Here is a 23,111-nt window from a genome sequence, read left to right as displayed (position 1 = left end):
GGGATCTGCTGGGAAACGGAGATAGGCGGGTGGGGCGACGAGGATGGGTTGTGCTACTTGTGGGCAACGTCAAGATTGTGTGTGATGTGAGATGGAGGGAGTAGTTGAGGCGGTGAGGCGGAAATTGTGCAATGGATGAACGAGCCGGAATTTGACGCTGAACAAGACATGGGTAGGATTCAATGTAGATCTCTGTGAGGATGTCACAAGCGTACCGGAGATAGGCTATTTCCTGATACCCCAGACATCTCCGCCCATTGCCACGACCTTGCCATCTGCTTCCAAATCGCCTAATAGCTGCTTCACTTCTTCGGCTCCGAATGGGAATCCTCCTTGAACCATCATACGCATCATCATGGTGATGCGGCCCGCATTCATGTTACCCTGATTTGCCATCATGCCCAGTATGAAAGCCGTGTAGACATCCTTCTTCTCATACAGCATCTCACTCTGAGACTTGACAGTGTTGTTGGTGGCGTTGGCTTGGATGGTAGCTAGTTCTTCTGCTGCAGCCGCTGCATCGGCATCGTGAGCACCGGTTGTAGACGTCGGTTTGGGGAGAGACTCGATGATAGAGTAGGTAGATGGCGCGTGGAAGCGGAGTACAGACTTTCCAACCCAGAAAGCGAGGGCTTGGGTGACGAGACTCTCATCCATCTCTAGCATCTCTTCTAGCTGAGATACAGTGCGTTTGATACCTTCGCCGCCCTTGTCTGAGTGTTTTGCTTCCTCATCGGGTTGAGGTTGGAAGGCGTAGATCACACTGACTTGCCAGGGTGTGAGGTGGTCGAAGTCCTCTGTGCGGTCATCGAAGGTGAGGGTTATAGAGCCGTCGCCCAAGGCATTCATCCATCGCAATTTACGCATGCCTTTGATACGCTCGAAACGCGACTCGTACTCTTTTTGCAACGCATCGATCTGTGCGGGTACGCGGAAAGTGTCGTCGCGAAGTTGTGGCCAGAAGAACGATGATAGGATCTGTGCGTTAAGCGTAGGGCCAGGAGGTCTTGCAGCGTTGGATGCAGAAGGAGTGATATTTCGAGTCGAACGTCCAGGTCTCCGAGGTTGTGGTGTGCGTGGCTGTCGGCCGTCTGGTGTCTGAGGTTCTCTGCTACGGTGGTCTGGCGTAACCAGTGATGTTGCGGCTGGTACGCTGATCGTTGTGCGGATAGTGCCGTTGATACGCTTCGACTCCAAGACATCTCGCAACATGACCTCGCAAGCTTGTAGCTTGTCGTCACCTAAGCGGACTTTGATGAGCTCCAACAGTCGAATCTCTTTCTCATACTCTGGATCTTGACATCTAAGCAAGTGATCTCCATATATGTTCTTCAGCTCGTTGATGAAGTCCTCTCGCTCCCAGAGTGTCAAGAGAAACCATATCACGTCTTCAACTTTTGACTTTTTGTAGTCTGGTGAGGCGTCTTGAGGTAGAGGCTGCCAATTCATGTCGTTCCAGTTGAGCTCCTCATCAGTATCTTGTCCGTAGTTTGCAAACGGCTTTACCATCTCGCTGGCAATCTCGTACGAGAGCTCGCTGTTAGATGAGAATTTACTACCAGTTTCGTCGGTCAGATCAGTGAGCAGACTTGATATTATGATGCGTGCTGTGTCCTCTCGCTCCTTGAGATACCGCCTGATGGGTCTAGCGACGCGCTCAAGCAGCACTCCTTTAGGTTCGAGCTCGTGAAATGAGCGAATGATGGAGATGTAGACGTTCAGTATGTAGGTCGTTGTCGCACCAGGATGTAACAGGCGTCTCGCTATTTGCTGGGAAAAGCTCGAGGTGAGATGTTGCTTCGCGTTTGAAACACGCAGATACTCTTTGATGTCCAGGATGGCGCCCACACTTTTATCCCAGTGTATGACAAAATCGAACAAGTTGTCGACTCTCGCCCGACCAAGCCTAGCTAGAGCCATCTCTTGCCACGACGCCAATTCGGTCGGCAGAATGCTACTCTGCTCGCACCGCAGACATTCTAGTACCAATTCGACGAGCGGACAGAAGCCATCCTTTATCCACAGTCTCAACTGCGGCACAACTGACTTCTTGGAATACCAGTCTACCTTCAAGTAGTGGCTTGTGATGAAAGAGTCGAGCAGCTTGTTCATGGCGTGTGCGAAGGCCTCCTGCGCACTGTCGCCACCGAGTCCAACGCGCTCTAGGCTTTGTAGCAAGGTGATCATTCGCTTTCTGCACTCCTGCGTCTTCTCGGGTGAAGCACTCGGCTGCATGCCATCGTGTCGTGTATAAATGCGGAACAAGCGACATCCAGCGTCGTACAAGACATAGCTCAACGTCTTCCCATATCGCTGCAGTGGCAGACAATGCGCAAAGACCGCCTGTATATCTCGGCGAAACTTCCAATCTGCTGCACTCGCAGTATCTGAGTCGGCGATCTGTGTAGGTCTGCTCGGTCGAAGGGTCGCGTTACTGGCGTTCTGCTGTATTAAAGGCAACAAGTGGTCGGTGAAGGGCTGGAGGTATACGTTCTGCACCTGCTCGAGGATACGCTGCGTTTCGTCCAGGATCTCCCAGGCTCGCTGGAGCTCAACTTCATCCCCCCACAACTCTTCTAGGCCGGGTCGGACATGGTTTGCAAAGTGCAACCTGCACTCGTTTGTGTACCACTCAACCAGAGTCTCCTCCTTCTCATCATCGCTCTTGCCTTCTCCGTTCAAGAGAAAGCCCAGCGCTTCCTCAACCTCCCTGTTCTTCTGTGTTCTAGGCGCAAAGTTGACGTCTTTTGGCAAGCTTAGGAATCGCGTCGCGCAACTCCATGCTATATTGCGCTTGACTGCCCTGTGCTGTCCCTGCCCATGTGCTTGCGCTGGTGTTCGGCTCTCGGCGTTCCTTAAAGCGTACGGGCTGCCGAACGAGGCCCCAGGCGCTGTATGACCCAGATCCGGTGTCGCAATCGGCGTCGGTGTGCTGTGCGAGAAGGAGAGGACTGGAAAGACGGACGCGAAGACCAGGGTGGAATGGTCCATGGCGGACGGAGGTGCGACGGAGGCCCCGCTATGCGATTGTTTGGGCCCGTGTTCGTGTTCGCGGTGATATGAGAGACTTCATGGACGTGCAATCAATGTGTCATCTAACGACGGGTATGCTGCTGCTACAAGTCTGCTCATCGTCGGGTCTTGGGGATTGTTGTCTGTTTGTTCGCGCAGCAGCGGTCGCGACCACCGCTCATCAAGCTCGGGCCAGCTCCAACGCGTATTCACGTGGGGTAACCGCCATGTCAAAGTATGACGAAAAGCATTTGACCTTCACCGCTGTGCGCACATCTTGGTCAAATGATGATGTTTCTCAATGTCTAGTACTATATTGCCTGCGAATACATCGAGTCATGATTCGACATTGTGCAATACGAGAGCTTAGGTCTCGAGACTACATACCTGATGGAAAAAGTATCAAGGATATCTACCATGTACGCCTCCTGCACCGTCCCATTCCAAGCACCGTCCCATGCGTACAGAAAATGCTGCAGTAATACTATAGAACACCATGCCCGTCGTATCAGTCACATTACATCAAGGCCTCAGCACGCCGTGCCGCCTCCTAAACGCCTCAACTCGTTCCTCGTAGAAGAGTATCTCTCGAACACGTAACTTTGGACCTTTTTGCGAGTCCTGCACAAACGATTCATCGTCGCTCTCAACGTCGACATCGTCACTTGCTTCGCTCTCGGTCTCATCACCACCGGGCGGCATAGCGCCATCGTCCATGTCATCGTCGTCTTCGTCTTCCGTAGCTTCGCTCTCGTCGTCGGATAACATCGGATCATGTGTAGCGTATGCAGATCCACTACCATCGGCATGCATGCCATCGTGTCGTAGGTCATAATTCGATGGTCGATTTTCCAGAATCTCAAAGCACTTGGTAGATAGGCCCATGTAGCAGAGCTCTATCTCCGGTCGCAAGTGCACAATATCGAGTATCTGGTATGCGAGTTCGCGTGGATCGATATTACTGCCATGGGCGTGATCGGCGATATAAGGGATATACAGGGAGCGAATATGAGGGATGTACGGGAGACGTTGGAGGAAGTGATGCTGTACAGACGTCAGTCACATTTCTTGAAATTGTAATGAGGCGCAACATACCCAGTCTTTGTAGTCGATGGACACTGCGAGTTCCCGCAAGCTGTTCATACGGCCGCTTGTTATGTATGTCAGGATCTCGCGGTTCAGCATCCACCGTCTCCACCTTGAACTATTGGTCGTGTGTCCGTCTGGGCTCTTCTCTCCACTGTCTATCATTAGCTTCTTCAAACTTCCTCGATGTCTCCGCAATGGCCCCTTGTAGATCGCATCTACTGTGACCGTAGACGAGTAAGAGCGGCCTTCTTGGAGAAAGAGCACTTCAAGACTATTCGGCGCCAGTGTCTCTTTGAGAAACGTGATCAGCGAAGGAGACACTGTATTAGTGTGTATTCGCTTGAGGTTGAGCTGGTATTCTGATCGAAGGGTGTAGGAGGCCTTGTACGCCTTGGATGAAGACGGTGAGCCAGGGTAGGGGGGACGAGGGGTGTATGTTCTCCGTAGTATTTTCCACAGTTGTTCGTGATTGCTGCAGTGAAGAAGAGTCAATGTCGATAGAATCGACCAATCGAAGGCTCTGCGAAGCACTGGGACGGAGAGAGGGACGCGTTCGAGCTCCAGTACTTCTAGTTTCAGTTTGCCAGTCAGCCGCGGCTCATCTTCTGAGCCAGAAGTCTCGTCACGAGATGGAGGTGTCTTTGCAGCGACTCTCTCCGTACCAGGAGCCTGCGCAGTCTGTCCAGCACTAAACGGCTGATTGTCATTGAAGAGACTAACGCCCTCTGTTATGGAGTTATCTTCCATCGGATTACCGAAATGATCCACATCCTGGTCCGGGTCGCGTTCTTGTAGTGAGAGCGAGGCTATGGAGGGCAGGGGCAAGGAGGCTGCCGATTTGGCGGGCGTTGCTTCTACTGATCGCTCTGTGACGCCGGTAGCGCCGGACTTCTGGGTTGGAGGTTCTTCCGAATGGCGCATGTTGTGTATGCGACCAACGAGAATGCCGAGAACGCCCCCTAGCCTTTTCTCTCCTATTGAACACGCGGCAGTCGATGTAGCGTTGTAGTCGACTTGTTGAAGACCTTCACCCTCCCAGACGGTCACCCAGTCCCGCTGTTGTGCATGGGCTGCGATACCGATCCGTAGTTCGCGTAGTTTCTTCTGGGATCTTGCGATCAAAATGCTCATCTCGTCGAGGTAAGGCAACTCGTCGATGTCCAAGACACTCAAACTCTTGAGCGCAGGTATGGCAGAAAAGGTAGGGTGTTCGACTCGATCTAGCGCAGACATGCTACTCGGTGCGTACGGGGGTACCACAACAACGGGGGCTTGGACGGTGCCAAGTCCACTCGGATGTGTAGCGTTCGGGGGTGGAGGGAGGTTTTGATTGTTGAGTATCATGGGTGGCGCGGGCGGCGGGATCGGCGCGTCGATTGTGTTGTCGTGCCATCGTATCCAGAGGCGGTCCAGACGGCATTCCTCACCGTCACTCCGGTGGGCGAGGCTCGACAGCGCAAGCCAGACATCGCGAAGCACACCCGTAGGCATATCCCACACGAACGTCTCCAGATTGATCATGCGCGCAATGGCAAGCGCCACCAAGGTCCCCAGCATCTTCCCGCCTTCCTTGGTGATCATGTATTCCTGAACCCATGCCTGCGGTCCATTGCCGAGAGAGAACTTCTTGGTAAACTGTCCGTAGTAGTTGCCAAACCGCCGCTGCGGAACAGGGTATGGGTTGGCGGCAGTCCTCAGCAGTGCGGTCGGCGTCTGTCCCTGCAGCCTCAGCCGGTTCTGGTGGGGGAAGCAGTCGTCGCCCATGACCAGCGTCGCGAGGCCATAGGTGAGAGCATCGACGCCAGCGCGAGGCTCGTTGTGGGTGCTCTCGTCAGGCCACACAATGTCGAAGCGCGAGTATATGCATGGGATCGTGAGTCGATGGAGGGCCGAGTGACAGAGGCACAGCGAGGTGAGGTCGTTGGTGTGTGGGAGCTGTTGAGGTGCACGTCAGCATCGAGCCAGTGCCGTGCCGCATGACAGGGTGCAGCGCATAAGGCGCCCCTACTCACCTGGTGTATGATTTCCTTGAGGATGTCCATGGGCAGATCCAGCAGCTTCAGCGGCCCCTTGGTCGCCTTCTCTTTCCCTTTGGGTTCCATGGCCTGCTCAGCTGATCCCGTCGCATTCACCACACTCGGCGCCGGGGCACTCGTCCGCGCACCCTCGGCGTGTCCCTGCATGTCGCCCGTCTGCGCGTCGTCCTGCGCGGGCGAGAAGGAGCGGGCGGCGTTTCTGTCGGAAGGTTGCGGCGACGCAGTGGTTGGAGTGCCGGGTGTTGAGAGTGGGGAGTCGGCCATGGTGGTGCGTCGACGGCGAGTCGGTGGGGGGCATATAGGCTCCCGGAGGAGGGTAGGAAGCCAGGTGCAGAGACAGCACGGAAATCTGCTTCTCACATGGGCCCAAGGTTTGCCAGCAAGTCGAGAGGTGGGAGAGTTGTATCAGACCCGTCCATCGACGTGGTTGGCCAAGAGACCCTGGATCCCGGTGCACATCCGCCTTACCTTTTGCATACCCACTCCGTTCCCTGTACAACCCGCTGCGGCCGCTTACGCCGCAACTCGCGACTACGCTTTGCGCGGCAAATGTCACGGCCACATTACGTGAGCTCTTCTTGCACACAACGCGAGTTAATTTTTTGATCATTTTGACAGACTAGCATCCAGCCAGTGTGCAGGAACGCTAGAAACGTGACCATGGTACTATATGCATATGGCTACGAGACACATTTCCTTTGCCAGCGGGTATATCCATACTCAAACTCCGTGACCATCGGCCCACACGACAACAACAACACCGACAAATACCAACACATTAACGCCATATTCCAGGGGTATTTCAACTCCGCTGCACATTCAATGCTGTCTGTCCGCGCTCTGGGTCTGTCATCTTGATGATCTTGACATCGGACGTTTGCGTGACATTACTCATCGACTGTGGAGTGATGAAGATGAACTGTCGCCCAATCGAGCGTCGAGCAGCCTGGATGATCATATGCATACTCCTTTCGCGGTTGACGCTGTCCATGAAGACGTCGAATTCGTCGAGACAGCGGATAGGCGAGCCCATTGCATCCCACAGGGAGAGGAGAAGACACACGGTAGAGTACGACTTCTCACCTCCCGAGAGGGTCTTTGTCTGTCTGCCGTCTCCGCTTCGCTCCATGATATCCGGTTGAACCTGATGGAATTAGCGCCTTGTGCGAGTCAAACTGATGTCCAGACTTACATGAATGTCAAGAAGAGCCTTCTTGTGGTCGATGCTCAGTGTACCTCTGAACTTGCGCTCGCTCAACAGATAGTTGAACGTGACTCGCGCCCGAACAGAGATGCCAGATCTGAATTGCTTCCACCGGTTGCGTCGGTTGTCAAGCGTAGTGATGAGTTGCTGCGCCGGATCAGTAAGAATCATTATGATACGTGTAACCAAACTTACGTTGCGTAGACTTCTGATGTCTTCAAACTCCTTCATTGCATCGTGGTGCTTCTGCTTCGCTTCAGTTGCCGCCCGCGTAAGGTCCAGCTGTGATCCACCGAGCTCCCGTTCAGCCTCTTCCCTGGTTTTCGCCATTTGAACCATTCTCCGCTGTAGGTCATCGGAAGTTGAATTAGGGGGGACAAACACACGCTCACATATGCTCGTCGCACCCTCAGTTACTTCGGCGAGGCTTTGTTGCGACTCCAAGAGCTCTTCTTGCCAGTTCTTCTTTACTTTTTCAGCTTCGGCAACCTGCTCGATGGCTTCGTTCTTTTTCTGGAGCTCTTCTTGTCGTGTGCCCTGAAGAGTTCGAACTGTCACGTGCGCCTTGTCGAGCCGGGACCGGAGATCAGCAACAAGCTTCTGTGCAGCTTCCATCTCCTGCTTGTTCGCCCTATTCTCGTCGTTGAGTCCGATCCTTTGCGTCACCGCATCTTCGTAGACATTCATGACGTTCTTCAACTCTTCTTGAGCTTCCGCAAGCTCTGACTCCCGCACTTGGATAGCTGCTTCGTCGGGAGTTGCTTTCTCCAGTTCGAACTCAAGTCTTTCCAATTCCTTGGAAGCAGTTTGGGAAGCAAGTCTCAGATGTTTCTTCTGGCGTTCGTGGTCCTGTAACTGAGCCTTGCATTTGTTGACCTCATCATGCCGCTCACTGGACTGCTGCTGCAAGGTCTCAAGTTGTCCCCTGGCCTGGGACAGATTCTTCTCTTCTAGTCTGTGTATGCTATTAGCGAATGATCTGATATTGAAGCGCTATACGCACTGGATTCGAGTATCTTTGTCCACCTGCATACGCAGAGCTCCGGTATACGGTGCGATCGGACTGTTGTTGATACCTCCGCCACTGTTGTAGACGAAGACACGACCTTTGGTTGTGTCGCCATCCGCAAAGGTAAAACACATCTTGACGTTCGTAGTAGGCGGCCCGCGGTTGAACATAAACTGAGCGCCTTCGTCCATGTTCTCAATGAGCACGGTTTGCTCGATTGACTGGTTGATGATGAGCTGATTTCGAACAAGATCGTCGTCAAGCTACGTGCCAGTTAGTGAAATACTTCTATGTCGTGGATGTAAAAGGCATGTCTACCGTAAGTGCCTTCATCCATGTGGTAAGATTTTCTGCGGGCTCATTGCCATCGGTGTTTATAGGCGTCCTCTTGCCAATGTATATCGGGGCAGACCTGACATCGTTAGCGTTGTTGATTAAGCAGAAAGATGGCGCGCACCAGCCAACCCTTTTCATAAGGGCTGATAGTATATTCTGGTCTGGCTTGCTAGTGACGACGAAGGCGTTCAGCGTTTGACCAAATTGCTTTTCAAGAATTCCACCCCAATCCTGCAAGCGCAGCTTCACATGACGGCCCATGGGTCCAACTGGTTTCTCCCGGAATCTGTGCTCGGACTCGATCGCGCGGAGTAGCTCGCTCAGCCTTTGGCGATTTTGATACCCATCGTCCCAATTACTCTGACCTCTTTGCATTCTTGCGATGGATTCCCGTATACGTGAAACTTCTTTTTGAGCGTCCTCTACTTTTCGATCTGCTTCGTTCTGCTCCTTTTGAGCTGTCGCCAGTTGGTCTTGTAGCGCTGCAAGCCCAGTATCATGGCCCTCGAATGCTAACCTGGCAGTCTCGTACTTGACCTTGGCGTCATCACGTTCTCGAATCTTTTCTGCGTGGCGGCCGTTGTCTGCTTCAGCCTGTCGTTGTCGGTACTGCGCAATCTCTGCTTCCAACTTGTGCACATTCTTTTCCCTTTCCTTCACTTCACCTTGTGCAATCCGTTCATCAGCTAGTAGCACCACGAGTCTTCCCTTGACTTCCTGGAACTTTGCTTTAGCATCAAGTGCCTTTTGCTCTGCTGGCTCCATCTCAGTCGTGAGATCGGTGACGTTTTGTTTGGCGGCTTCGTGGGCCTGATCCGCCAGCTCGTAGGCCTTTCCTGCATCTTCTACACGTTGTTGTAAGGTTTGTATGATTCTCTCGGTGTCTGCGAGTCCGTTCTCATTGTGCGCAACATCATCTTCGTGTTCACGAACCGTGGCCCATGCTGCTTGTCGAGCAAATTCCGTTTCCTTATCTCGCATCGTCTGTAAGCTTGCCGCTTTTCTGGCTTTCTTCTCCAGTGCTTCCATTTCGCGCCTTAGAGTCGCGAGGTCGGCTTCTTTGACCTCGGCTTTCGTGTTCATGACTTCCAAAGATTGTTCGATCTGCTGATAGTCTCTGTTCAAGTTCTCCAGCTGCGTGCCCTGGAGAAAGAACTTGTACTTGTCTTTTGGCGTGGAGTGGTTCAGAAACTGTCTTGCCATGTCCTGTGTCAGGACGTTCATCGGGTTGTCAATTTGCATGGAGAAGGCGTCTAGGATGTCTTCGAGCTCCGCTTTCTTGTTGGTGACGAGTTTGTTGTTCACGTTCTTGAGCTTGAAGCCTGAAGTTCCGGATCTGCTGAAGTGTCGTTCCACGATGATCGAGTCGCCGTACTGCGCGGGCTTGTAAGCGAGTGGCCCTTGGTTCTTGATCTTGACAGTCACGGAGGCATGATCTTTGCCCTCCTTGATAAGGCTTTTGAGATTTTGGGCACGATTTGTGGCGGTAGCCTTTCCGCCCAGACAGATTGTGAGGGCAGTGAGCACGGCGCTCTTTCCGCTGCCGTTATGTCCGATGATGAAGTTGATCAGAGGCCCCAGGGTTACTGTCAAATGTTCATGGCACATGAAGTTGATGCACTGGATTTCTTCGATAATCCCAGAATCCGTCGCGACGTTTTCCCTGTCTGCAGTTGCCCGATGCTCTTTCTGCACCTGTTGTGTCGCCCGTATTTCTCGTTCGCGCATGTGTTCGCCTTCGTCATCGGAGGAATCGCTGCCGCTGGCTGCATTGGAACGCTCGTCGTCCGAAGACTGATCGCTGCCCTCGGATTCAGATTGACGGGGTCGCTTGTTCTGGGCGATGTTAGCATGCGTGCTGTTGGCTTCGGGGCGTTTGACATACGCGACTGTTACTGCCTGAGCCGTTGGGATCAAGCCCATCTGTGAGAGCGCGAGAGCGCTTTCCAGACATGACTGCGACCACAAGCCAGAGGATCGACAGGCGCGGGTAGGCTGGAGGTACGGTTGCAGGTGGAGTTTGCGAGTGAGGTAATTGTGAACGCGCTCCTTCCCCGCTGAGCCGTTCAGGAACCGCGCTAGCGTCCGTGCATGCCCAGGTGGCCAGCGGATTCACCCCCACGATACCATCACGGCCAACAGCTCTCATTGATTTTGAGGGGAAGGACTCATCGAATTGAAAACCGAAAAGCGTGAGAGAAGACACAGGCGACGCTTCTGGATCGTTGTTTGATCATAGCCTGAGAAGACCTTTGACTTCACTGCGGATTTGTGCTGACACGTGACACCGCGTCGACGCGCGCGGTCTAGGAACTGCCTCAGTGTCCACGGGTAGCTACTCTCGTCCCGACCAATTCCAGGCGATTTCGCATCGCCATGGTCTTGCGACAGTCCATATTATTCGCATGTAAGACTCAAGAAGAATTTGTGCAGTCGGATTGCACTACCACGGCCTGTTGGCAGCAGTGAAAATACGACTACGGTGCACGTTGGCTAGCATCCCCGCACACCACGATTTGATTTCCCTGCATGCCATTGATCACAGTTCTGTCTTGTCTGATTGTATTTCGTCTATACTTAAAAGTCGCCAATGCCGCTTCACGTGTTCCGAAGATGGGTATATCGAGTGTTAGTACTGCGACCGCTCACTACTATGCAAGATCAAAACTCCGCTATGCAAAACGTCATCCAAATCGCGCTGTTCCAGCGCTCCAAAATCTACATGACGACCTGTTGGAGGTTAGCAAACAATTCTTGGTGCATGCCGGACGTGCAACTTACACAATCGCCCTCCTTGGGTGCCTGCCCTATGCCCATTTCATCAAATGTCTTGGGACCCTTGCCTGCCGCCGAGGAAGCCGATGAGGCTGGCTTAGGCGGTGTAGGTGTGGCCGGCTTGTTCGCTTGTACTGGCGCAGGCTTCGGAGGTGGCTGCTGCTGTTGCAACGTCTGCACCCTGTTAGGCTTGGGCATGTTGTCGTATCCGCTGGGACGTCCTGATGAGCCCGGCCGTGAGGAGGGCCGAGAGCCTTGCCCTGGCGTAGTAGTCGAGGGCCTGTCCATTCTCGAAGAGGTTCTACTCTCTTGGCCCGGTTGAACGGTAGATGGACGGGTATGCTGGCGAGGCTCGAGAGGTGCAACGTACCCGATATCGGGCAGAGTGGGCGCTTTCTTAAGTGGCGCCCCCTGTTGTTTCTGCAGCTTGTTACGTCCATCTGGTGCACTGTATCCGATATCTGGAGGCTGCGTGGTTGATGGACGGGGTTGCGCTTCCGGGCGCTGAGCACTCGGCCCTCCAGGTTGTCTGTAGCTTGCAGGTCCTCCTTGTGGCAGCGGCGCGCCACGGCCACCACTTGAAGGACGGCCGCCACGCCCTGGGCCCATATTATCTACGCTCGTGTGAGGGCGCATTGGCATCGGCCCCATATCATAACCTGGCCCGGGGTTTGGGCGCGGGCTGCCGCGGCCGTAGGGATCGTTTGGAGGGTAGACGTTGGGATTGATGTTGAACGCTGAGGACACAGGTCGAGTACTAGAAGCTCTCACCTCTGGCGCAAATCCGCCCGCGATACCTGGCCGTTGGGGGCTCAGCCGAGGAGGCCCATTGTCCATAGGATATGGCGCTGCTGTGGAAGGACGATCATAGGGTGCCGCCATGGGCGCGTTTGAGATCATTGGAGGCTGGTCAGACATGGGGTATGGCGTTGTACTATCGCCCCTGGCTGGCAGTCGGCCACCTGGGGAGCTGTCACCGTAATCGGAAGGGCTGATGTCGTTGATCGACGGCATGGGAGCGTGTGACTTCTGCAGTCTCGCCGGTCGCTGACCTCGCATGGAGCCGTGCTTTGACTTGATCATGTTGATGGCAACGTTCTCATGGTCCTTCTTCGATAGTGTCCGCGACAACTTGGAGATGCTCTCTATACGCGCAGACGCGTCTTTGTTGCCGTTCTTCTCGGCCTTGTCGTACCATTCGAGCGCTTTGTCCAGGTTGACAGGTGTGTTCATGCCGATCTCATGGAAGTACCCCATGGCGAACTCGGCAGTCGCAAGGCCGGCTGCGGCGGCACGTTGTGCGTATTGGTATGCCAACTCTTCGTTCTTGTTGAACTCTCCCTCGTGTCCACAGAGGAACCACTTGCTGATAGCCATATCTGCCTCAGGCTCACCCTGCCTAGATGCGAGCGCGTTGTAGTGCAGTGAAAGGGTCGGGTTGAACTCACAGCCTAGACTGCAAAGCTCGTACGCAGAACCCATCTTCAGCTGAGCCTTTGCAAATCCGAGGTAGGCAGCTTTCTCGATATTCTGTCTTGCACCCTTTTCGTCGTAGGGCAGAAACATTTCCGGTACGTTGATCTGAGGCAGCTCTCGCGCCTGCAGCATGCCCAGCACGTAGGCACCCTGCGGCGCATTCTCATCCGCAGTAGCCGCAGCTTGCTTGATGAGATGCACTCCCCTCGCAAAGTCTTGTGGTTGTCCGTGCTGGCCAAGTAGCGTCATCATACCAAGGCGGTAGTTGGAGGCCGAGTCGCCTTGTTCCGCACCGGCTTTGTAGTTCTGCAGGGCCTTGATCGGGTCGTTCGACTGCTCGAACTGCATGCCCATCCGGTATTCGGCCCTCGCGTATCCCTTTGCAGCCGCGCGGGAGTAGCATCTGAAGGCCTCCTTCTTGTCTGCGCGCATGCCAAACTTGCCAAACTCCAGCCACATGCCCCGCATGAAGGTCGCTTTCGGGTGGCCCTGGTCGGCCAGGAAGGTGACTACGTTCATGGCATCGAGCCGCAGCTGGTGCTCGACCTGTGGGGTTGCCGGCCTCGCGCCCTGGATCTCTGAAATGCGCTGCTCGTGCAGCTGCGCGGCGTCTACGTACTGCAGCGCGTCTTGGGCCCATGCCAGCTGCATCTCCGGGTCGTTGGAGTTGAGCACGGGCAGGCGCGCATTCTCCAAGACGGCCTCCTTCTCATCGTCGGACGGCGGCACGTTCGGGGGCTTGTTGGGGAGCTTGGGGAAGGGCGAGAAGTTGGGCGAGTCGTGGCTCTGGGCGAACTGGTTGTAGTCGTGCGACGGCTGCTGCTGGACCGACTGGGGCTGCACGTTGGGGGGCTGGCGGAAGGCAGAGGAGATGCTCGCTTGCCGGGCGGGCCATTGGTCGTTGTGGACGGGCAGCTCGTTCTGGTAGCTCGCCTGCCGCGGCGGGAAGTTGGGGTGCTGTGACTGATTGTAGCTCTGCATGGGGGACATGGCGCCGTTGGTACCACGAGGGCCGTTGGCTTCCAACTCCAGATGCGCGATGTTTTCCTGCATGTTCTCGGGCACTTCGGGCATGATCCTACCGCCAAACCTACGTCAGCCGCAATTTCAGGGCATGCACATGGCGATGGGCTAGAACGAACCGCTGAGGCGCAGGCGAGATGACTTCAGGCGAAGGAGCCGGCATATAGTAGTCATCGAAGCCTCCTGGCACAAAAGTAGCCCCCAGCTTGGGCTGGCCTTGGTGGTAGCTCATTGTCGTGGTGCGATAGGGTATGCGCTGCGGTGCTCAGATATAAGCGTCAGCCGTTGTCCAAGGGAAGCCGTCTTCGATGCACGTTGCCGCCTGGCCCCAGGGACCGTTCCGCGCAGCCCTCATCGAGGCCGCCATGCATGCCGAATGACGCGTGGAGCAGGAAATGAACGTACCTTAACTTGGTGGGGTATGGCCCTGAGTCGCCGTCGCTAAGTGCAGACTCGCCGGCAACCCTTGCGATCTGTCGGATATCGTATACGAGAGAGCGGGCGATCCTCGTAGTCGTATATGGTGCAACTATCTCGCCGGGCGCGGTTGTACAGACAGTCAGGAGTGGCGGCGGTGCAGGTTTGAGGGGGGAAAGAATAAGTCCAGGGAGAGATTCGAAACGACCGACGAGTCCGTTTGCTGAAACAGGCGCTGGAGAGTCGTGTAGTCCTAGGGTTCTGCCGTGTGTGAAAGGTGCGTTGTTTGACGTCAATGGCCGAGTGAGTTCCTCAGGCTTGCACACATGTGCACTCTAAGGGTCACAAGAACAGGAGCGAAGGATCCCGAAGGTGGTGACCGGCATCATTAACGATGTCGCCCCCCTTCCTGTCCTTCACAGTTACTATAAATGTTTCGACACACGTCTCGGAAATCAGCCTCCGAGTTCCCACCACTGCGCCATTCACTCAGAGGCTGTGCAGTGACGTTGGCGTTACTCGAACCACCACTTTCAGCCTGTGTAGACGGATCCGCGCAGGCCACATCCCGGATCTAGCGGCAGGGTAAGAAGACCGTTGCGGAGATGAATATCAAGAGGCCACGTCCTCGGGCCCAAGAATGGCTTGCGCGGCTGCGTGCATTCTTGTGGACTATCTGAGCTTCAACCACATATCTACTATCACGGCACGCGGTTTCTCACGTAGTATGAATTGCTTTCTTGCTGGGTCATTCGTAATTCAACTTCTTCGTGACAAGGTGAAGACTAGATCGCGTGGACACAGTGGCGAGGCGACTGCTGTCTACATGACTGGAAGAAAACCACAAGGCGGTAAATATCGCTTCCTGCTCGAAGCACCCGCGATGGTGAAGTATGCAAGCAAGGAACCCGGCGCGACATCTAGTGAACCATGACATCCGCACCAGGCTGTTGCTGCTGCGGGGCACCTCCTGGCTGTTGTTGGGCTGGCTTGTCACCGCTGGCAGCGCCCGCCTCACCCTCGTCCATCTCCATGTCGTCATCTCCGCCCTCCTCACCCTCTTCCTCCTCATCGTCTTCTGAGTCCTCGATGTCGATCTCCTCGCTGCCGGCCTCGGACTCAGCGTCGTCGTCAGCGGCGGGGCCTGCAGTGTCCTCGGCACCTGCCATGGCGGCATCCTCACCCTCGGCGGCGACACCTTCACCCTCAGCCTCTTCGGCCTCCTCCTCTTCCTCTTCCTCGATACCGTATTGGTCGCCGTCGGCGTTGAGGTCGGCCTCTGGCTGCTCAGGGGGGAACTCGGGGGGTGCAGACTCGTCGGAGTCCCTGAATGGGTTAGCACTGCCAGAATAGCACCAGTGTCTGTAGCTGCGTACCACTTGATGGCGAAGCGCGTGACTCGCGGCTTCTCTGCCAGGATCTGCCTCTGCACCTTCTCAATGACAGGCTTGGTAGGCGGGTCCAGTGCCAGCGCCTCGTCTGTGTACTCGTTGTTCACATAGTATCCAACACGCACAAACTCGCGCTCATCGTAGCTGCAGCTAAGCAGGATGACTGTGACACCGATGATCTCGCTGTTGGGGATGCGCGTGAGGTTGGGTGCATCGGCCTTGAACTGGAACTTGTTGACGCCAATGGGGAGGGGGCCGACGAGGACAGAGTCGAGTTCCTGATCATACTCGTTTCTGCGGGGAATTGATCAGACGTGTTCAGGAGGAGGAGCGGCAGTGGACTTACGAGGTCGCAGAGCCAACGTAGGTCAATTTCCACTCGAGATCTGAATTGTCGTTAGTCACCGTGATTTTTCTTGATGTTGAGCGCACCTGCCCTTCTGTAGTTGCTCGAGACACTCAAAGGTGATCTCAAACTCGTACGGCTCGTCGAAGCGCGCGGGGTTGTTCTTGACCTCCACACCGAGAAGCGACACGACAGACATTTTGAAAGCGGAAGTGATGAAGCGAGAATAAAGGCAGGTGAGACGGTCGGTATGGACAATGTGGTGGGATTGAGAATCGAGAGGCGTGCGTGGTGGGGACTCTGCAAAAGGCGGCAGGAAAAGGTGTTTGTTATGGAAGCGGTGAGGACGTGCGTTAGATAGATCGCGGCGGCAACGATCAGTGGATCTTTGTCCTAGGCTGTCGCGGGTCGCGTCCAACTAAAAGCGTGACCAGGCGTTACGCGTTCGCGTCAGAGCCGTGTCCTACATATCTTCGACGCCTGAAGAGAAACCGGAATAACCCACCAGGCATCGCATCGCTCCGTGCTTTGTTCCAGGCCTATCATGTACTGATGCTGCGATGATTCTCGCGTCTGAGTAGTCTTGATACGTACATAGGTAGCGAGACGGATCCAGTCGACTGCATTAGCTTCACCCCAGGGCTGCATCCAGGAACGTCGCAGCTACGGTCGAGGCTATCTTCAGCATTTGGAAAAGGGTCAGTCTCCCCCTGATTTAGTGAGCGGTTTCTCGCCAACTATGAAGCCATGCTACCAAGCCACATGTCACAATCAGGCGTTGTGTTCAGGCCAGAGGCATCTGAATGTGTCGCCATGTGCCGATATTAGTACTTGCTAGACTCCGAGGAACGAATTGTCGCGGAAAAGCCTCTGCTTCTTCTCTACAGTCATGTAAGATAGGTTTGGCCAGACAATGACTAGGGTCATGACGCTGACAAAGACTGATCCGCCGTAGTCGATGCATCACGGAAGCGCTAAAGCGGGGCGGGCACCTGGGCAGTCCTGCTAGGTCGTAAGCAAGCAGCCACCACGTTTCCTTCCAAAAGTCGTGGAGACGTCTTGAGTTCATGCAAGCAGGGCATCAACTTCATGTGCACGTCCTCTGACGAAACTTGGCACGAAACGTAGCTTGGTATCTACGTGGCTGGCGTCTTACGCCTGAACCATCCTAAACTTCCGAAGCATACCTACCTAGGTAGGTACCATTCCGGAGTCCAGCATCCCTAAAATCCCAATAAAGTGGAGACCGGGGAAGTGAGTAACGTATTGCATGCCCTGTTCGATCCTTCATGTACCGTGTCGCTAATCGCTGCGCAGAGACACCGCATCGGATCTTACGTCCGTAAGGGTTCAGGCTTTCCACTACCAAGCTTCAACAGCATCTCAGTCATGTCGAGTCCATCATTGTCGAACCAGAACGGGTCTCAAGCTTCCCCACCAGTTGAAGCCGATAAGAGGACACAGCAGCCTGCACCGCGCGTTCGCCGCAGGAATCGACTCATTACTTCTTGTCTCGAATGTCGCCGGCGGAAGTTGAAGTGCGACAAAGGCCACCCATGTACACATTGCACCAAAAACACGCGACAATGCGTTTTCATTGCCTCCGGACTTGATGCAAATGCTCAGGCAAAGCTAGCCGAGGTTAAAGAGCAGATGGGTCGTTTGGAGAGGAGCCTTGAAGAAGATGTTGCGCGCAAGACAGAAATAAACTTGAGAAATACTGCAAGCTTTTCTAGGGTTGGTACACTCCCTGGTCAGGAACAGTCAAGCGACCAAGAAGACGACGAGGACACTAAGGATCTCCGGCCGACACATCTCGTTACTGAAGATGCAGCTTACTATGAGCCTGACGACGATGTCAACGACGACATGGTCGATCTGGGCTTTCGAATGGGTAGAGTTCGCATCACAGAACGCATTGGGGGACTTGTTCGTCCAAGACTCTCAGATGAAGTGAGTCTCCACGTGTTTAGCATGTCGGATCACACTGACACCATCCTCGTAGCTTGCTACAACACTCAAAGAGTTACCAGATCGCGAAACTCCGTCTCTATCTGCCATCGAAGAAGACGCCGTAAATTGGTTAGCACCCACACAAGACTATGTCGCTCCATCTTCAAACTTTGTGTTGGCGTCCGGAATCGACCAAACCGCTCTTGAGTCACATCTGCCTGCTCGGGTCGTGGTTGATAAACTACTCTCTCAGTATTGGGTTGCGGTGCATACCATAGCCCGGACCGTACACCGCCCTTCATTCGAGCGACAGTATCAGAACTTCTGGATCAGAGTCAACATGGGCATGGAGCCTCGCGCATCTTTCCAAGCAGTGCTCTTTGCGGCTTTGCTGAACTCAGTCGTTTCAATGACCGACGACATGGTGCAAGTCGAGTTTGGTGTTGAAAAGCAAAACATGATAGACAGCTTCAGGGAAGGGACGGAGGCAGCGCTTGCGCGAGCCAACTTCCTACGCACTACAAAATTGGAGACAATCCAGGCTTTCGTGATGTACCTCGTGAGTCTACCGTCCTAAAGCGGGTACACGACAATTTACCCGTGACCGTTGACTTCACCAAACTTTGCTAATAACCTCCTATAGATTCCGCTATGTCGCAACGAAGTATCTCGCGCCCACTCTGCACTAACTGGGTCACTTATTCGTTTGGCTGAATGTATGGGTTTGCACCGGGACCCGACGACCTACAGCTCCTCGCCGGTTGAGATCCAAGTACGGCGCCTCATATGGTACCAAATATGTTTTCTGGATCTACGTACTTGCGAAGCTGTTGGCCCACGTCCTCAAATCCGGCTCGACGACTATGACACGCGCTTTCCGCTGAACATTGACGATGTTGATCTCGACCGTGCTGAGCGTGGCGAGGGCGGAATAGACGTCAGTAAAGATCGCAATCACTTTACCGACATGACTATCAGCCTCATGCGATTTGAAGGATACGAGATGCATCGCTTCCTTTGGACCGAGCGTCCAAAATTGGATCGGAAACGCGCTGACGGGAAGAGCGAAGTCACAATCACTTCGCTTCTGTCGCGTGTTCAGTCATTCCAAGCGGCTATGGAAAAGAAGTACCTTCCCATGCTGTCCAAGACAGAGCTATTACACGTCCTAGCGTCGGAGCTATACGGCATCGTCTCGAACCGCTTGTACATTTCCATCTTACAGAAGTACATTACTTCTGCTCGCAGCCGAATGCCGGAGCGATTACGACAATTGACACTAAGCGCAGCGACCATGATTCTGGAACATGGCATGGCAATTGAGCAGCATCCAGTGCTATCCTCCTGGGCATGGATCGTCGGTGCTCTCCATCAACACCACTGCGCGCTTCTTCTCGTGAGCGAGATTTACGTAGCAAACCCGGAACCAGCGATGGAACAACGAATATGGAAATGTCTGGACTACTCGTTCAATTTACCCACTGGACTATCCAACGTTGAGAAAACGAGGATGGTTTTGGAAGAGCTCGTCGGCAAGACGAAAGCCTACTCTGCCTTGAAAAGAGTTCGTGTTCCTGCCGACATGCCGCAAGCAGGTCTGGAGCCTCGACAACGCGTACAGAGGAAGGAGGGTGGACGTGATGGAAGCACGCAGTTTGAGCCGAGTACTTCTGGTCCACTTTCGCATTTACTGAACGGCAATGCAAATCTGCAAAATCTCGTACCGCCTTCGCCGTCACCACCACAGACTTCTCAGGTTCAGTCCACGTTAGTACCCAGGCTCAACACGTTTCCTGGCGCTATGCCAACTGTAGACTGGGGTACCATCGACATGCCAGCGACAGTATCTGTTTCAACCTACGACGTCATTCCTGGGAATAGTCCAAGCAATCTGATGCCGACCACCGCACAGCAAGGTGAAAGTAGTAATAGTAGCCCGAACTCTACCATGTACGAGGGTGGAATGACAGCTGGTTCTAACGGTAACACTGCGATGGACGCTATCAACGACATCGATTGGGTAAGTAACACTCTCGCCCCACCACACACTGGCATTGCTAACCATGATGTAGAATGATATCGAGGAGATGTTCGGTGATGCTGAGATGGGGGCGGGCAATATGCTTATCCCGCCTTTCGCATTTCCGTCTTTCTCAGCTTCGAATCTGCAGTGGCCGGCTTCGGGTCGAATGCAGTAACCTCATATGGTACTATCACCAACAATATCAACTCCTTTGTCGTATCACGCCTTAGTTCATAAATCAATGGTGACAGCTCGTCATACCCGTTTCAGTGTTCAGTGGTGGTTTGCTGTTGCAGCGAAGGGTTTAGTACGTTGTATTTAGTACCAACTATCTACTCTTTCACATACGACCATAAGCATTCCTTCATCCTTCGCTTCATGCCAATTGTGACTTCTCAGTCGCTTTTGATTCCACGAGCTGATGTACTCAGCACCGGCCCGCGTTAGGGTCAGACCTACAATTAGACGTTGTTAGCTATTTTCGTCCGTGTAAAGCTAACTGTGTATACAAAAACTTACCGGAAAAGCCAGTCAGCAGTAACTTTCTCGCCGCCGGCTTGGCAGCCATTAACCTCGTCGGTCAGTCGCTTAATGCAGTCTTCATTCTTGAGGGTTAAGCCGCCTCGGCCTTGCCAACCCACAGCGAAATCAAACTTGATGCCCGCGGACGGGCAATTGGCGCAAGCGTACTTGGTGTCGCCCTGATTGAAATAGCCTGCGAGCCTACCGCTGTTACAAAGATCCCTGATAGCACCCCTAGCCGCGTCTTTGCAGGCTTCGGTGGCCCATTTCTGGCCGCTATCGGGAAAGCAGCGGGCCATAGTGACGGTGGCCGAAGTCAAGATAACGAGGGGTATAGAGGTCTTCATTGTGAAGATCGTGATTGAAGAAGAGTCTGGATTGAATATTGTAGGGTGATGACTGGAGGCTTGACGGCGTTTGGAAGCTTGGCTCTTTTGCGGGTCAATCGGCAAAGACTACAGCGGAAGTCTCTCTCTTTAAAGTCACTGGGCACACGTTGAACAAAGCGCATTGGAACGCGGAGTGATTTCACAATGTCGAAAAGCTTGGCGCGCCATCCTGCAGGGAAGCGCTTTCAGTGAGAGAAAATGATTCTATTCCACTGAAGTCAAGGTACCTGTGGTTTGTTTTATTACGGCGGTTGTTCCGTTACAAGTGGATGGGCGTTAACTACTTAGTGAACTATCTAACTTGTGACGACTGATGATCCACTACTTCTAACCAGCTTCTCCAGCAGGAACAATTCTTTACAAAGGCCTTATCTGCGAATATTACATCAATCACAAGCACACCGCGCTCCCTGGATTCATCTGACAGTGCTTGCCCGGCTCTCCGACCTTACAACTCCCACCGGACGGACAACTTTGTAGCGTCCACACTCCACAATCTGCTTTCACCTGTCCGCCATTGAACGGACATGCGTCCCTGATCGCTTTGAATGGGTTGGTACAAGCATTCTGAACATCTGGCTGAGACTTCCCTTTCTCCGCATACAACAGGTTGCAAAGCTCTGGGGCGTTCGCGTCCATGGTGAACGTTGCGTCGTAACGATTGTTGTTTTTGGGGTCGCCATTTCCCCCTGAGTCGGCCCCGACTTGCGTCCAAGTTGGTTCAGTGCCGGCACAGAATGTGCTGATTCGCTCATCAGTCATCACTATGGAAACGATTTGATCCGCATCGGTAGTCCCGTGGCTTGGGAAGCACTCTGGCGTTCCGACGTGAGGGTCGATAGGGGTTTGAGCGACTTTCGACGGTACTGGTGTGGGGGAGGGATGAGATGAGGCAGGAGCAGTGGGAGGGGGCGCGGTAGAGGCATCGGAAGAGGCCGAGGTGGTATCGGGAGGGTCGTCTGGGAGTGGGCCGGAAGGTTCGATATCCATGATCTGCTGGTAGTTAGGTAGTGGAGGGTCTCCAACGAGGGTCACTGTAGGCACAGGAGCTTCTGATGAAGACGAAGACGGAGATGACGACGTTGGAGTCGGACCATCAGTCGTATTCGGACCATCAGTCGTAGTCGGGCCATCAGTTGTAGTGACATCAGGGTTTCCACTTGGCTGTTCAGGTTCACTATCGCTTCCAGGTGGTGTTGAAGGAGGTGTCGCTCCCGGTGGCAGAGGAACACCCCCGTTAGGCACTGCGTTCATTGTCAGCTTCGCTCGAAGCAAGTGTTTCACCCATTCTTACCCCATATAACTCCACCAGGCCCGATGATTAGAGGAATGACAATGATCGCGCCACTAGAATCCGTCGTGGTTGTCGAGGCCGTCGTTGCTTTTGTTAAGGTCGCATATTCGAGAACAGTGGAGGGAACGAACTGTATTGTTTAGTCAGAAGACGGATCAAACTGCTGCTGTCTGCAGTTGACTCACAGTTAAAGTCATTAGACTTCCAGCCGAATCCGTCTCTGTGAGCACAGTCGAGATTGAAGATGGTGACGGGGTTGAAGATGGCGACGGGGTTGAAGACGATGAAGGGGTCGAATACGATGAAGGGATTGAAGATGGCGACAGTGTTGAAGACGGTGAAGGGGTCGAAGATGGTAATAGGGTCGAAAGTGGTGATAGGGTAAGGGACACAGGGTCTTCCGGACCTTCAATGCCATTCTCCGGAAAGACTATGTCGGCGATAGTGTAGACGAAGCCATTGAGCGACCAAACTCCGCCCCAATAGTTGTCGTTCTGGATGCATTGTTCGATGATGTTCGAGAAAGCTTCGTTGCAATTCTCAATGGGCTTGGTGGCGTCTTCTCGTGTAACATTGAAAAGCATTGAGCGTGCATTGTAGGTAGCGATTTTGCTGTTCAGTGTGTTGTTTAGTGTATTATTTAGTGGTGGGAATCCACCAGCACAGATGATGCCATTGGGGTCGTTCAGGGCACCAGAAAGAAAGCTGGCGATATCTGCGCCTGAGGGGTCCCCTTCTTTGCGGGGCTGGTTCAAGTCGCAATCTGCTCCGTTGACGAGGGAGATGTTCGAAACAAGGAAAGCAAATGTCAATATT

General features: G+C 53.9%; 6 protein-coding genes across 6 annotated transcripts; 1 reads left to right on the top strand and 5 right to left on the bottom strand.

Moving 5' to 3' along the window:
• Positions 1–225: 225 nt before the first annotated feature.
• J4E84_000889 (uncharacterized protein) lies at positions 226–2,991 on the bottom strand (the record flags this gene model as incomplete). The annotated part of the gene is made up of 1 exon (XM_049383524.1): positions 226–2,991. The coding sequence occupies one exon, from the start codon at positions 2,989–2,991 to the stop codon at positions 226–228; it is 2,766 nt and encodes a 921-aa protein (XP_049249042.1).
• A 543-nt stretch (positions 2,992–3,534) lies between these two features.
• J4E84_000888 (uncharacterized protein) lies at positions 3,535–6,401 on the bottom strand (the record flags this gene model as incomplete). Its single annotated transcript, XM_049383523.1, has 3 exons — positions 3,535–4,056; positions 4,108–6,036; positions 6,114–6,401. The coding sequence occupies 3 exons, from the start codon at positions 6,399–6,401 to the stop codon at positions 3,535–3,537; spliced, it is 2,739 nt and encodes a 912-aa protein (XP_049249041.1).
• Positions 6,402–6,939: 538 nt separating this feature from the next.
• J4E84_000887 (uncharacterized protein) lies at positions 6,940–10,640 on the bottom strand (the record flags this gene model as incomplete). Its single annotated transcript, XM_049383522.1, has 6 exons — positions 6,940–7,281; positions 7,330–7,488; positions 7,537–8,296; positions 8,345–8,613; positions 8,669–10,522; positions 10,572–10,640. 6 exons carry the CDS (start codon positions 10,638–10,640, stop codon positions 6,940–6,942), a joined length of 3,453 nt encoding a protein of 1,150 aa, XP_049249040.1.
• Positions 10,641–11,404: 764 nt separating this feature from the next.
• Positions 11,405–14,192, bottom strand: J4E84_000886 (uncharacterized protein; the record flags this gene model as incomplete). The annotated part of the gene is made up of 2 exons (XM_049383521.1): positions 11,405–14,027; positions 14,080–14,192. The coding sequence occupies 2 exons, from the start codon at positions 14,190–14,192 to the stop codon at positions 11,405–11,407; spliced, it is 2,736 nt and encodes a 911-aa protein (XP_049249039.1).
• Positions 14,193–15,297: 1,105 nt separating this feature from the next.
• On the bottom strand, positions 15,298–16,313 carry ASF1 (Histone chaperone asf1; the record flags this gene model as incomplete). Its single annotated transcript, XM_049383520.1, has 4 exons — positions 15,298–15,703; positions 15,754–16,062; positions 16,115–16,154; positions 16,205–16,313. The coding sequence occupies 4 exons, from the start codon at positions 16,311–16,313 to the stop codon at positions 15,298–15,300; spliced, it is 864 nt and encodes a 287-aa protein (XP_049249038.1).
• Positions 16,314–17,631: 1,318 nt separating this feature from the next.
• Positions 17,632–20,265, top strand: J4E84_000884 (uncharacterized protein; the record flags this gene model as incomplete). The annotated part of the gene is made up of 5 exons (XM_049383519.1): positions 17,632–17,652; positions 17,741–18,067; positions 18,120–18,626; positions 18,711–20,087; positions 20,140–20,265. The coding sequence occupies 5 exons, from the start codon at positions 17,632–17,634 to the stop codon at positions 20,263–20,265; spliced, it is 2,358 nt and encodes a 785-aa protein (XP_049249037.1).
• Positions 20,266–23,111: the final 2,846 nt, after the last annotated feature.

The sequence above is a fragment of the Alternaria hordeiaustralica genome, assembly GCF_023758085.1.
Source record: "Alternaria hordeiaustralica strain BMP 2776 chromosome Unknown scaffold_1, whole genome shotgun sequence".
NCBI classification, from domain to species: Eukaryota; Fungi; Ascomycota; class Dothideomycetes; order Pleosporales; family Pleosporaceae; genus Alternaria; species Alternaria hordeiaustralica.
Note: the sequence above shows the minus strand (reverse complement) of the source record. Positions and strands in the feature narration are given on the sequence as shown.